This window comes from Poeciliopsis prolifica, unplaced genomic scaffold (assembly GCF_027474105.1).
Source record: "Poeciliopsis prolifica strain line A6 unplaced genomic scaffold, Auburn_PproV2 SCAFFOLD012, whole genome shotgun sequence".
NCBI lineage: Eukaryota > Metazoa > Chordata > Actinopteri > Cyprinodontiformes > Poeciliidae > Poeciliopsis > Poeciliopsis prolifica.
This window is the reverse complement of record NW_026562387.1, coordinates 7,523,159-7,537,492: the sequence shown is the minus strand read 5'-3', so window position 1 is coordinate 7,537,492 and position 14,334 is coordinate 7,523,159. Positions and strand designations below refer to the sequence as shown.

The 14,334-nt window shown below is 38.6% G+C and overlaps 1 protein-coding gene across 2 annotated transcripts; it reads right to left on the bottom strand.

Moving 5' to 3' along the window:
- Window positions 1–343: 343 nt before the first annotated feature.
- Window positions 344–12,746, bottom strand: tnfrsf11a (tumor necrosis factor receptor superfamily, member 11a, NFKB activator). Of its 2 annotated transcripts, none has more exons than XM_055037511.1 (10): window positions 12,462–12,746; window positions 8,159–8,237; window positions 7,655–7,780; window positions 7,388–7,543; window positions 7,182–7,272; window positions 6,696–6,772; window positions 6,393–6,500; window positions 6,172–6,221; window positions 4,833–5,790; window positions 344–2,144 (listed from the first exon to the last, which is right to left on the bottom strand). In XM_055037511.1, exons 1-10 carry the CDS (start codon window positions 12,516–12,518, stop codon window positions 1,873–1,875), a joined length of 1,974 nt encoding a protein of 657 aa, XP_054893486.1. In that variant the 5' UTR covers window positions 12,519–12,746; the 3' UTR covers window positions 344–1,872. The 2 variants fall into 2 exon arrangements, with proteins under 2 accessions (XP_054893486.1, XP_054893487.1); XM_055037512.1 differs by lacking the exon at window positions 12,462–12,746 and adding an exon at window positions 11,627–12,442.
- Window positions 12,747–14,334: the final 1,588 nt, after the last annotated feature.

The following is a 14,334-nucleotide window of genomic DNA, read 5'->3' as shown; positions in this document are numbered from 1 at the left end:
AAAAAAGACTCAGACTTTAATTTTGAAACATATTTAATTTTAATCAAAATAGTCTTTCATTTATCCATTGCATCAGAGTTGATTGATATGTACATGATTTGTTAAAAGCTGCGTACACATGGAGAGGTTGTGATTGATCAGTGCAGTGAACCCAGCAAGACAACAGCGAAGCTTAGTTTTGTTTTCTTCAAAGGTTTTCCTTCAGTCTCTTCCAGAAGACACCGGGTCTTTCAGGCCAAATGTCGACACGCTTTGCCCGTCCCACTCGGTTGTTTTAGAGTGTACAGGAGAATAGTTGCCGACGTTTCTGTTGGCAGGTGAGAAGATCCCAGTCTGGATATAATTTTTGACAGTTCTGAAAGTGAAGCGGTCTTCAAGGTCATTGTTTTTATCTGGACTTTTTTTTTTTTAACGCAAAGATGTAAAAATCTGGGAACATTTAAAAAAAAAAAAAGAAGAAGAAGAAGAAATACAGAAACAATGTCTGTGGCAATAAAATAATGTTTCAGCAATGCCTATGCCACATTTGGTCCTGAAGGAGCCTGAAACAGTTATGGACCCAGGTAAATAATACAACAGAGCTTTTGTAAACACAAACTTTATGATTGCCACATTAATTAAGCACCCATACACAGAACATATGGCACACAAAAACATAAAAAAAAAACAAGCAAAAGTAACTGAAATATCAGATTTCCCAATCAGTGTGTTAAATGGTGAAAGCATAAAGCTTAACAACAGTGAAGTGCCATATTAAATATAGACAAATTTTTTATAGATGCTTTAAATGTTCTTTCAGTGAAGAACCTCGTGTTTGACAAGAACTGCATTGTAACAGGAGCCAAAACAATATTTAGAAACCAAAAGCATCAAGGGGCCGTTAAACTTTAAGTCTGTAATGGTTTGCATTTTGCCTCAGTTGCTCTCAGTTGCACCACATGATCAAACACATCCTCCTCACCGAAAATCAAACGAAGGAAAACTCATACTTCTTTCACAAATAGATAATGTTTCATTAGAATATATACAATCATCTATCACTTCTGAAATTTCGGACAAAGAGCATCAAGAATTTACCTTTAGAAAAACATTATTGAAACATTTTGATTTTCTTCATTAAAATTTGCAAAATAAAAACAATCCAGCAATAAAATAGCTTATCAAATGCATAGCATTTTTCTCTTAGACACAAACTGCACATCGGGTGCAATTAGAAGACAACAAACAAAGTCTCTGTACAGATTAAACAGCTGTCATATCTGAACTTGATGTGTTTTCATAATGCAAAAAAGTAGCTTCTGTGAGCTTCACTCAGTGAAATGCTTAAAATTCATCATCATCAGCATCATCATAGTCATTATCTGTGTACAGACTCTGTGTTCTGCCAGGTCCAAGTGTGGCTAAAAGTACAGATTCAATCATAAAAAAAAACAACATAAAAAAAACATTGAAAAATAATTTCCACATGGTGGATGTTTTGTTATGTGAGGAAGCTCTTAAATCATCCAGATGTCAAACTTAGAGAAGAGTTTGCAGACATAAGTGTGGAGGATGAAAAGTGAGAAATTAGATATGTATTAACTATTAGCGTCAAGATCCAGCTGAAATTTCCATGCAACAAAAAAAAACTTTTTTTTTTTTTTTTTTCCCCAGCATGAACTCAGTTCCCTAGAAAATTACACATCACTGTCTGGAAAGAAAATTGTTTCCAACTAAGAAGGTCTGGAAACAATATGAAAGATGAGATGTATGTAAAACTTAAGAAAACCAAACTTTGTCTTTCTTTGGTGTTATTTTAACAATGAACCCATTACATAACTGCAATAGAGTTTAACATTGTAGATCACTCTTCGGACCACTGCTTGTCACCCTTCACTTTCCCAGTATCATTTCTTGCACTGGCAGAGTCTGTTCTCGCAAGGTGCTATGGGAAATGGAGTCCCCCGGGGACCTAAGGCAGCTCTGGAAAAACGGGACCGTCTCGTTGGCTTCTTCCTGCACGGGGCTCCCGAAGGCGCCGTCCGGCCCGCCCTCGTCGCTGCTCTGAGACGTCTGGCTGACGTAGACGACGATGACGTCACCGGTGACGTTCATCACCTGACCGCTGGAGATGAAGGTGGTGTTGTGGCTGCCAGAAACAAGACCTGAACAGTGAGGAGCAGAGGAAACGGGTTGGGTTTACGACAAATTGAAAAACAATTTTCATGTCAAGCGCTGGAAAAGAAATAATAAAACAGACATTTTGTGGTGTTATGTAAGATTTTGAACTTCCTCCATGACACAAAGCAATAGATTTTGAAGCAAAGTGAAGAAATGAACAATGTGTTGGCTAATTCTATGTGACTAAGCCCAGTGGCAGAGTGGGTTCGATGACAATGCAAGACGGCCACAAAGAGGCCATCGGCTGCTGTGTCATTTCCTTCCAGCCAATTTACAGTCTACAGAAAGTTTCACTATAAGAAAATCCAGACATGAACATCAGGAATGCCAGAAAAGTTTAGGGATTTAGTAAGAAGGCAAAAATGTTGCTGCCATTTAGGCAAGTTTACAGAAGTTCTGCTTTGAGTCTAAGAATCAATTGTTCGACCTGGTGCGAATTTTTCCATAAGCCAATTATGTAAATTAGCAGATAATTGGGCATTTTTGTTGCTTAAGTCACATTTCACCACATTGATCCCCTGCTTCCTATTTTATCCCGCCTCCCGTCTGACTTTCCAGCCGACCCACCGTGACTCACGAGTCACGTCTCATCTGTTCCGATCTAGACACACACATCCACAGAATCAGAGAAAATATCAGGAAAACCACTCGAGGTAGTGTGGTTTTACCCTCATAGGGTAAATTTAACAGAACACCTAGACATGTAAAAGGTTAGAAGACAAACACTCCCAGTCCCTCTTTTAGAGAGAGTGCCCCTGTGTTCCCTGTCTCAGTCCTTTCCTGGCATACCAGTCTGAGAAAAATGTGTCATTCAACCACAGCTTTCAAAACAAAGCTCAGTGGAATCTCATGGGCTTCTTGTGATTTATACTTTCCTAAATCTGCTTGTTTGTTTGCTTTTTATTATTATTTTATAGATTGTGAACAAGTGCAGCAGCTACATTTTATCTCAAGAGTTACTTTAAGCTGTAGGGAAACAATGGAGAGGAAACTCTGCACAACATCTTCCTGTTTATTATTTGGTTAAAGAATATTTCAAGTGCCCAGGTAAAACCGCTGCCTTCTCCTCAAACTTTAAATAGCATGCACGGAAAGTGGTGTCCAATCAGCTGTCACTACAGCATGATGGGAACTCACGTTGGTCAGAGGGCGTGTAATTAAAAACACAGAGTCACCAGTGAGAGTTCAAAAAAAAAAAAAAAAAAAAAGGATGGTGTTTGTGTGTTGGGAGGGTACGGTTATAAACGTATTACTCAAGCTGTGCACATCTTGCTTCAATTAAAGCTGTGGTCACTTTGCGCAACCCTATGGAACTCTGGGTAAACAGGAGCTTTTGTGCTGCAGATGCACACAGAAACACACACATAGACAGACCGAGCCGTGTTTGCTCCAGTGTGGTTCTGGTGGTTCTCAAACGCATCAAACACACACACATATCTTTTTCCTGCTCCCTGTGTGGTCCTCCCTCCCCACAAATCAGAGCCCAAATATCAGAACCGGCTTTAATAAAACATGCTTCTTGGAAAAAGAAGCATGTTCTATTTCCAAGCTCTGATTGCTATTCCGACACCAAACCGCTGATGTAGGCTTCACTGTAAAAGACTAAACTAACAACGTGCCAGTCTGACCTGAACAGTGTACAGTAGTTATCAGACAGCTTGTGATGCACTATCTGGATATTAAAGTTTCCCTCTGTATTAGCAGCACATACCTCTAAGGGGAGTGCAAGTTTTAGAAAGTTACATTAACGACTTTTGAACAACTTTTTAAAGATTATCTTGATTTAAATTCAGGAACTTTATCATCTGTGTGTTATTTATGTAAAAAAAAATTTTGTCTAATTGTTTTACTGTACTGCAGTAGTTCAATGAGTTATCTGAAGGTGGCATCAAGCCAGCTGGTGAAATGCTCTGTTGTTCCAAAAAAAAAAAATGGTATAAAGAGACAATGACATGAAAAACAACTTATAAGCAAGATTTGTTTTATTTCCATCCCCCCAAGAAACTCCAATTAGCACGTTTCTGATGGGTTGTTTATTTTTTTGTATATTTAAAGTGTCTACCAGTTCCAGTGTTAAATGTTTACTACAAGTTAAAGTTTATTGATCTGTGAGAACGTGCTCTTGCATTGTTATGTCATCACCAAAAAATGGTCTACAAACACCCATATTACAATTTACCACAATAACTCCTGGGACAATTTATCCCAATTTTGAGTTTTTGAGACCCAACAGGAACTATAAAGGGATGTTTTTCTGACATTACAAAGAGGACTGCATAAGAAAAACATTAGGCACTCTTATGCTGCATATGGACAGCATATTTTGCCAATTGAAGAGATTTTAAATTTAATGATCTCACCTGTGGGAAACCACTTAATGGGTGCATATTTCAATATTAAAGTTTTCACAGACCAGGAGAGGGCAGTGGAGAATGCTAAAGAAAACGGTGTCAGAACAAAGTGAGCTAATCAAGATCAATATCATCATAGCTATTTTGTTGTTCATAGCTATTTTCAACAAGAATATCACAATCAAATATTATCCTCACATTGTACAGGTGCAACTAAATGTATCACACAATGACATATTTCATAATCATTCTTAACTTACCAAAACATAAAATAAAAAAAAAAGCCCCTGCCATAAAACTATTCCCTAGTGTATTTCATACCTGAGGTAGGAGTCTGTTCAGCCAGCTCACTGTGGAGACTCTCAGGCGAGCACTCCAGTTCCGACTCCTCCAAAGAGCTCTTGTTCTTCCTGCTGGCCCCGCAGGAACCTCCCTGCCCTGGCTCCGGTCTGGAGGCCTCTTGGGGCTGGTCCAGGTACAGTTCTCCAGCAGATGCGGACATCATCACAGCACTGACCAGGGTCATAGCGGAGGCTGCATTGTTTCTAGTTGAGTCAGATTCTGTGCTTGCCAGTCTATATAATTCGTCCTGTTTTATCAGGGACTTGTCAGACAGAGCAGACCCTACCTGCGGCGTCACCAGAGCCTGGGACAACGGCAGGCAGAGTTCAGGAAGGGGATTGGATGGAGGAGCTGGAGAGGAGGAGTGGATGAGGGGAGGACAAACTGAGACAAGTGATCGAACACACATCTCACTGATGGATGAGACCGTCTTTTCCTGATCGACCCTTTCCTCAGGTATTCGATTGTCCCTTTTATCCTCTTTTCTGTTTTCCTCTCCATCCCTTTCACCTTCGAGGCCCCCGCATGAGCATGTTCCCGATGTCCCTGGAATAACCGCCTGGCTACAGTCTTCATTCTCTCCCACTTCGAGTGGCTCGCGAACAAGACTGACGCACATACAGGAACCTGCCAAAAGTGGAGACGCATTAACAACCTCCTCCTCTGACAGTTCCTCTGGTTCTCCGGAACCTTGGCTCTCGGTTTCGGTCACCATCTTATCCCTAGCCCCTTCTTTTTCAGCCATTCCCTCTGTGAAGGGCAGAGAGATCCTGACGCAGGGAACGGACGTCGGGAAGGTGGATGGGGGGTCAAACTCAGGATTGTGAGAAGCTTGGCAGATGAGTGTGGTTATCTCACACGGTGTACATTTGGAGCCAGCAACTTCTGGTATTCCTCCTCCTTCAGCTCCACTGCGGTAAAGAGGGGCCAAAGTCTCCTAGAATAAAACAAACAGTGAAAGATGAAACTGAAATTTCTTCAGAAAAAAACTGTGTGTCAAAACTTTGTGTTTCTTTTTGATGCTCGAAGTATTTTTAATGTATTTTATTGAGGTTTTAAGTAAGCAAACAATGTAAAGTAGCCATGAATTGTAATTTGGTGGGAAAATCCTACATGAGTGTTTCAAGCATTTGTATTCAACATGTGTGGTGGAAATCTATTCATGTGTTAAAATGGCTTAGTCAAGGCATAGGCATGGATTCTATTGAGAACCTGAAGAGCACATATCATTTCCTTTCTACTTTAGAATTATGTCCAGCACATAAACATTCAGAAGTGTGTGAGAAAATGTAACAAAAGATTAAATATTAACTATTACCTGTTGTATCCTGCTCCTCTTCAAATTCTGGACACAGGATCGGAGATTAACTAAAAATAAAATAACACAACATTCAGTGTTACATATTAAAACTGCTGAGCAAAAATGTGCTTTTGTTTGTCACATATAAATTTTGAATGAACATGGTCAACACCGAGAAAAGAACTGAGGACAAGTCAAGAAGAAATGGTCAAGGAATTTACAAATGAATTTTAACTTACCAGAAAGTAACTTGAGTTTGTCCTTGTAACAGAAAAGCAGCAGAATGAGGAGACACAGAACAGTAATCACTGACAGCAATGAAACTATAAACCAGGAAGGTGCTGGACCTGTAACAACAAATATATGAGTTTGCTTTGGTGGTCTGCTTCTTATTTAATACACGTAACAACAACAAAATCAAAAATGTCCAAAACACATGTATTCAAGATATTTTGTAAATTTAAACTTTAAAAGTGACAGAAATATTAATTTGTTAAGCATAAAGTAAATTGCATGGTAACAGCCTGCAGTGGCCGTCTTACCAAAGACGAGTGGTCCACACTCTGCATCGGCCTGAGCGCTGCCTGGCTGCTTCTCACTCTTGCCCTCAGCCTTACAACTGGGAAAAGAAGACAAAAAAATAAAAATAAAATTTCAGCTAAATGTACTGTAAACATATTTGCCACACTTTAGAATATTAGGTCAAAATATGTAGAATATGTTTGTAAAATACTTGTAGAAATACATGTAAAAGTCACCTTAAGCACATTTTTCATTGATGTAAATCTAAAGGAAGACTATAGGATGTTTTCACCATTAGATATGCAATGAGATGTGTGTCATCAAGTGAAAAACAAAAAGATTTCAATGTTGGATCTGGAGCAATTGGCTACACAGAGAAGGTGAAATTACAAGAAGAAACTCAGATCTGGACAGAAGATGATGATTCTAATAGCTAATGGTACAGAGAGCTGCACCAATGCATTAATTGTCCACAGAATATCACGGTATTCCAGGGAATTCCTTACTTGGTCCACTCTTTGCATTGTTCCTGGTCTTCCTTAGCAGAGTAGAAGCCATTCTTACACGGAACACAAGTTTTCCTTCCATTTTTTGATGCTGGTGAAGACAAAACAAACTTACACGCACATTCGTGATCACAATAGATCAGTGATGTACAGCCATCCGTAATAGCTTGACATGCATGGATGTGTTTTCTGTTAAACTGTCTCACCAGCTTCTTCCTCCAGTCCGGAACCAGGCCCGCAGGTGGGTATCTTCTCACAGAATTCGCAGTTGATGAGCGAACACTGGAAGCCAGACTTGCATTGACACTGTTCTTCTCTCTTCAAGTCTTCACTATGAGCATTTCTTTTCATAAACCCCTTACCTACAGGTTAAAGAAGCGAGCAGGTTAGTAAAGATACAGACACTTTCTTCAGGATCTTGTCGTTTTTTGTTTTTTTTCGTTTGTTTTTTGTAAAAAGTAGCAGATGCTTACCCTCATCACAGAATTTCTTTTTCATACAGTTCATGTTTTCCGTCCAGCCAGGCTGATAGGTACCTCGACTGCAGTCTACACAAACGGTGTCTTGGGATTCGTTGCAGTTCGACAACACACGCTGACCTACAGCAAAAGCAGCCAGATAGACACAGATAAGATGAAAACGACACATACATGATTATAATAAGCACCTGAAAGCTGCAGGAGGAAAATTACTTGGATACGTATGAAATTTAGAACTTCTTTCCTCTTTTTTTTGTAGTTGCTACTTTTAGCATTAAATCCAACTATAATCTGTGTGTGACTACTTGTGAGAACGTTTGTCGAAGCTATTTTCAGCCAAATGTTGCGTTTTTAAACATCCTTCCTCTTTTGAAATGACTTTGCAAATAAAAAAATAAAAAATTTTGCTTCCTGCTGATTCCATTGAGAAAACCATATGAATACTACCCTCCACTTTTAGGTGCCTTAATACTATGTGTGCATACATGAACTAGTTACCTGGTGGACACATTTTGCAACAAATGGAGTCGTTGAAATAGTGATTTTCTTTGCACTGGGCTGATTTGGAGATTGCATCCTGAAAGAAAAAAATATATTATTTTATTTTATTTTTTTTTTGTACAGGGCAAAAGGCTTATAGATCTATAAGACTTTTGAGATCTTTTTCCAATATTCTGAAAAATAAAAAAAATAAAAAAACAGAACACAAACAAAAAAAACAGGATTTTGAGATCTATGAGGATTGTTGGGCTATTTCCAAGACATGCTCAGGAATTTTTACACCCTCTCAGAAAACCTTACCAGAGCTACACTTAACCTCTAAAGCAGCAAATGAAGCTCTAATTAGACCGTGCTCAAACTCTTGCAAAATGCTGCAAAAGTACACCGCTTAGTCTAACACACATGCTGCACACACCCTCACATCTCTCCAAACCTGTGGCTTGTGAACTCCTCACCACACTGCTGAATTAGAGAATCTGGCTGTTATGACAGAGGTGATGCCAAAGCCACAAACTATATATGAAGGTAGAAAAATATAAGCTAGGGGACTGACTGCACTTTGAACTGTGACCAACTGTCTTCAGGTTTCCGTTATGCCGTTTTCAATTGAAGTTTCCCATGAAAATATGCAGTTATTTATGCTGTGGTTTGCACTGTAAATAAAGGCTGGGACTGTGCAGAGTGTCAGTTTACCACACAGGTAACATTAAGGAAATGAAGAATTACTTATTACATGTAATATGAATTACATATTGCAAATTACCATATTGAATGTTTTTTTATTTTTAATCATTAAAATGTAAAACCATTACATTTTAATGAACAATAGTAGTTTTCACGACATCATTAACAAATTTACAGATAAAAATCTGATAGTAACGTAACTGACTTTTTGGTTTTCTTTACTGTTATTTATATTGATTGTGCTTGGTACAGCTGACATGTTCGATGCTATGTTTTGATGTTTTTATGCTTAAATGTTTCAGGAGTTCAAACAAATTTTAATATCCGACAAAAAACGCTCAAGTATATAAAAAAGTAGTTTTCAAATGATGATTGCATTTATGTCTGATAGTGGCAAATTTAGCTGCAGTTATGTTTGACCTTTTTAAAGTCAAGGCATCTCTATCAAATGCATGTCCAGACTTTGAGTAGGCCACTTTGACACACTTTTTTCTTTTAGTATTTTTCTGTTTTGTTTTGTTTTCTTTTGAATTTTTCTTTCTCCTTTAATGATGGAAAGTTATCCAGGTGGTCCCAGACCATCACACCACAACCACCAAGTTTGACTAGTGAAATTATTATTTTTGATATAAAATGCTTCATTTAAGCCAGATTTTACTTTTTTACATAACATCAACATTTAGGTGTGAGAAGAAAAATAAAAAAAGAGAAGAAATCTGTGTGAGGACAATACTAAACATTTCCGTTGCACATAGGCTGTATTACAAATTAGCATATTAACTCAGCAAAAATCTTCAAAAGTCTTCAAACCTGGTTAAATTTCCCTCCATTAGAGCACACTCAATCATCAGACACTTTCATCAACAGCAGTGTGACATTTGGTTTTTCTAAGAATGAACCAAAAACTTTTTACATCTTCCATCAGTTTTTCTCACCATACCTCTATGTTAAACAGTGTTTAGTCTCCATGTCTGTTTGTGCAGCCTCAGGCGACGGCGGCTCAACAAGAACACTGGCTCACATTTAACGACCTCCTCTCAGACGCACACAGCGGCCAACCTTTGTTTTATATTCTAACCAAAGGGATAATGATGCACAGCACTCATAGCTCGCACCACAGAGCTAATAAAGACCATGTGCTGCAGCAAACTGAATTGTTATTTCCATCCATCCACCTATCCATCCATCCATCTATCCAGTTTTAGTCTCTACACCTCGTCCAGGATCCACAGGAAGTGAGATGTTCGGAACCGTGTTTCCGTCGGTCCGGTATGTAAAAAGAGGATCTTTCCTATGTGTGGCAATGTGTTTTGACTAACTAAATATAAATGTCAAAGAAAAACAGCTGACCCACCCTATAAGATTATAGGTTGTCATAATGGTGAAAATGGAATCTCTGACCACAAACCTAACTTTCCTCAAATCTATTATTACAAATGCACGTTTCTTTCTTTTTTTTTTTTTTTTTTGGAAAAACAAAATACGGGAAGAACGGAAAGGGAGAAATAATCAAATGAGAAGGATTAAAATGAGTCCCAAATGAAGTGCGGGAAAAAAGGACAAAGAGGCATTCAGAGTTCCCTCTCCACCGTCATGTTCAGTAAAATCCCCATTTCCACCAACTTTTTCATAACTAGTTTGCTTATCTTTCAAAACATCTTTTACTGCTCGTGTAATCCCGTCAAACACAGTTGTGAGTCGGGCTGTGATCCATTATCTTCCAGAGGACGGGAGAATTTGCATAACGGTCATAGCAGCTACTAGGCACAGAGCCAAGAGATGCACGGTGTGCCTTTTAGGGTTCTGAGGGGGAATGGGGGGGGTTTACTGATAATGTGTCGTAAAAGCAATATTGCACAACAACTGAATGTGTGGGTGGAGATTCCTTCTGGGTTTAAAATACATTTGATCGGTGAGAAAAATAGCAAAGTTAAAATAAACAATAACCTGTAAGTGGTACAAGTCATACAATTCATGTGAGCGCAAGCAAAAGACCACAAAACTGACAGGTTTCTCAAACTCTAGTCTTTCCTAGTGGCTTTCTGTTGAAACTGACAAGATTTTATTATAGGCTTGCCAAAAACATCTAAAATTTTCTTCTTTTTTTTTTTTAACAAAAGCTTCTATTGTCAATGCAAGTATTGCTTCATGTTGTACAGCTGAGTACAAGAAAAGAACATGGAAAATTCCAACACTTTAGTTCCTTTCCATCAAATCAAGTTAGAATGTGCAGGTCTGATGCAACTCATTGATTGTTTAAGATGGGGCTCAGGTGTGACACTAGTAGTGTGGAGCTGAAGGAACAGATGGGCTATCTGATTTCATAGCAGCTAAAACTGGTGGGAAAAAAATGTTTAGAGGGATAACCATAAAAGAAATGGAATCAGTCATCAGGGTAGAAGTGACACTTTGCTGATGTTTGACTGAAGGAGAAACTCGGAACATTATCGCCAGTATCAATGGAGGGTTTTTGATAAAAGAGAATTTTTGTGGGGAAGCAACTAAACAATTCCACCAATGTGCAGAATTTCCATGATTTACTGTTTTTGTATCCGAAGCTCTGAACATCTTGAAGTCATTGCCCATTGCCCAATATCTTACAGACGGTTTGAGACGAATTTGGAACGAACTGGGTAGAAGTGGTTGAAAACCTACGACTACGTGAAGGGGAATTCTAGGGGGATGTTGTGAGCCAGTAATGGCAAGACCACTATGAGAACAAAAATAAGAGCCAGAAGGTTTGCCGTGTCATTTTAAAGCACTGTCGGAAAATATTTTTACCCTTCCCCGTTCTGACTCCTTTTCCAGGCATCCTCTTGATGTTTGGTGATTTCACAGCTTAAGAAAAACCTTGTTTTTCTCCTCTTGTGCCATTGGCGTGATGAATCTGCTTGGGAAAGATGCTGGTGCCAGCTCAGACTTGTTCACTTTCAACACATTTTAGGAGCAGAAGTATATGAAAAAAAAAGAAAAAGAAAAAAAAAAAAAAATGGAAAAGCATCTGTTCCAGTCAAGGCATTTCCAAGCTCCTTTACAGTAACAGACGAGGATAGAGCCCAGCAGTCCCACCACTACAACCACATCTTACAAACCTCTGCACCTGGACGCTGTTAGCTGGTTGGACTACACAAAGTGGACAACATGTTTACTCTTCTCTTTAAGCATTGAAAATATTTTGTCATTTATATTTGAAAGAAAACTGCATTTAAAACTCTTAAGTGCTGAAAAAATGAATCAAACTGCATCAATATTACTTTGGCTGACAGGAACCCAGAAAAGAACCCCAAACTATGATCTTAAATTATCAAGGCAGAAAAACAAATACATTCCCTGGAGTGCATTATGTGCCTGTTAATTTATCTGGTGAACCGACAACATGTTGCCAGAACCCAACTTCCATATTTCTCCAACAGGGTCAGGGGGTTCCTTTCCAGTGAATAGTGTGGTGTGATAAAAGTTTCTACAATACAACAGAACCATAATGAATCTCGTGGTGTTTGAGAAGTTTCAGTGGTGGTGGAATAAAACGTGGCAAACCCCAAAATTGTGGCTATTTGGACAATTGCGCATGCACAAAACCAGCCTCAAAGCGCAGAACAAAACAAACGCATTTTACCTGTGCGGAAAAGGTGACGAGCACACACGTTATCCACCCTCGGAAGATCCACCTCATTTTTCAGAGTTGTGGATGCTTCTGGGTCTTAACGCAAAGTCCAGAAATCAGATTCCTGTCGCAGCCTTTTTTTCCTCCTCAGTATCCTCACTGCAAATCACTTCTTCTTGCTGTGCGCAGCCAAAGAGTGGAGGGATTCCCGCCGCAAGCTGTCAGGGCATTCCTGCGTCTTCATTCCCGGTTAAGCAGCGGCAGCAGCTCCCACAGGCCTTCTCATCTTCCCCCGGTGCTTCCATTCACAATGTGTGTGAGGGAGTCTGCATGCGGGAACTTGTAAAAGCTGAGTGGGACGGGGACGGGGAGAGGAGACAAACTCCTCCTACCCCGTCGATGCATGTAAATGCAGAAAACACTCCCCTCGCACCTTGTCACTGTATTTCATTTTGATGATGTCTATTGCTTGTAGAAGTTTATATCATAGTTTTAAAAAAGAAGAAGAAGGAAGAAAAGAAAAGGCCAGGGGCGAAGGAAGAAAGTGCAGACACGGGTGGCCATGCAGAGACTTTCATTCTGATTTCAGAATCTAATTAGTTTTATTTTCTTCTTCTTCTTCTTTATCTTATTATTATTATCATTATCATTGTTATTATTAGTAGTAGTCATAGTAATTCTCTATCGCTTTTGTTTATTCACAAAAATGTAAAGCATTTTTTAATGTAGTTTCAGCACATGTATAAAGGGCTGCTTGGTTTATAAATGTGCACATTTCATTTACATTTTACATTCAATACAGGAGAGACAGCTTGTGTGAAATTAAAAAGACATTTGAAAGTTGTTGGGGTTTTTTGCAGATCAACAATTACTAATCTTTAAGAAGCCCGGAATGGCCATTCCCATTTAAGCCGATACTGACTTTTCTTTTGCCTGAAATATTCCTGAATATAGCAAGTAAGTCACTGAGTTGGTGACAGTGGGGTGAATATTGTGAACTACAAATGTTCAGTCATAACCTGTTGGGTGGGTCAGTCAAATCTCTCATGTCAGAGTGAAAGAAGATGGTGGTCGATGTTTAGATTGTATCTCTTAAAATTAAGAAAATCGATTATTTTTATTGATGCAACGCCTACTGAAAATCCTTCTTTTTTTTTTTAATCAGTCAAGATTTTGGCCCAACAGAATTGTATATGCATTTTTTAGCACGTTTTCTATAAAAAACTGCAGAGAATTATTTCACTCTGCTCTTCCACTCCCATAAGATACCTAATATATTTTCTTCTTAACAAATATTGGAACTTTTTTGCTAATTTATTTATTTTAGCAGACTGTCTTTGTTGCCTCTTCAGTGAACAGTCCTACTGACATCAACATAAAACATTATTTTTTTTATTGTCTCTTACATCTAAAAATGTTTGTAGTAGCCTGTAAGCATTTATTTTTTCAATTATTAGTTTCTGAATTTTTTTAATTTAAGAACTTTATCACTTAACAGTTTTGTAAAGTTTTTACCATCCATGGATTTTCTTGTTTTGATCAACTCTAAAACTGATGGTTTCCATCTTATGGATTACTTTAATTCAGGACAAAATAATTTGGGTTTAGAGGAGCGAAGTTAATAAACATATTTATTTACCCACTTTACACTCCCATCTGGTTGAATGTAAAAATACAATCCTGTTTAATGAATAATAAAACAGAAACTTGAAGTTCCAGTTTCAGCTGGACAAGTCTGAGAGTGCATGGAAAACCTTTGGGAAATAACTTGACCTTTTGGTTTACACAAGAGGTGCTCATATGCAAAACCGTGGTGTGAACTCCACCACCCACAGGGGTCATCCCCAGTCCCACTCACTGAATGACTCACAAAAGTTACTTTGGC

Bases quoted from the DNA above. Each gene is read 5' to 3' on its own strand.
- tnfrsf11a (XM_055037511.1), bottom strand. From the start codon at position 12,518: ATGAGGTGGATCTTCCGAGGGTGGATAACGTGTGTGCTCGTCACCTTT. The intron at 7,544-7,654 runs GTAAGCATCTGC...TTTAACCTGTAG, and splicing joins AAAGAAATTCTGTGATGAGG to GTAAGGGGTTTATGAAAAGA. The intron at 7,273-7,387 runs GTGAGACAGTTT...TGTCTTCACCAG, and splicing joins CGGACTGGAGGAAGAAGCTG to CATCAAAAAATGGAAGGAAA.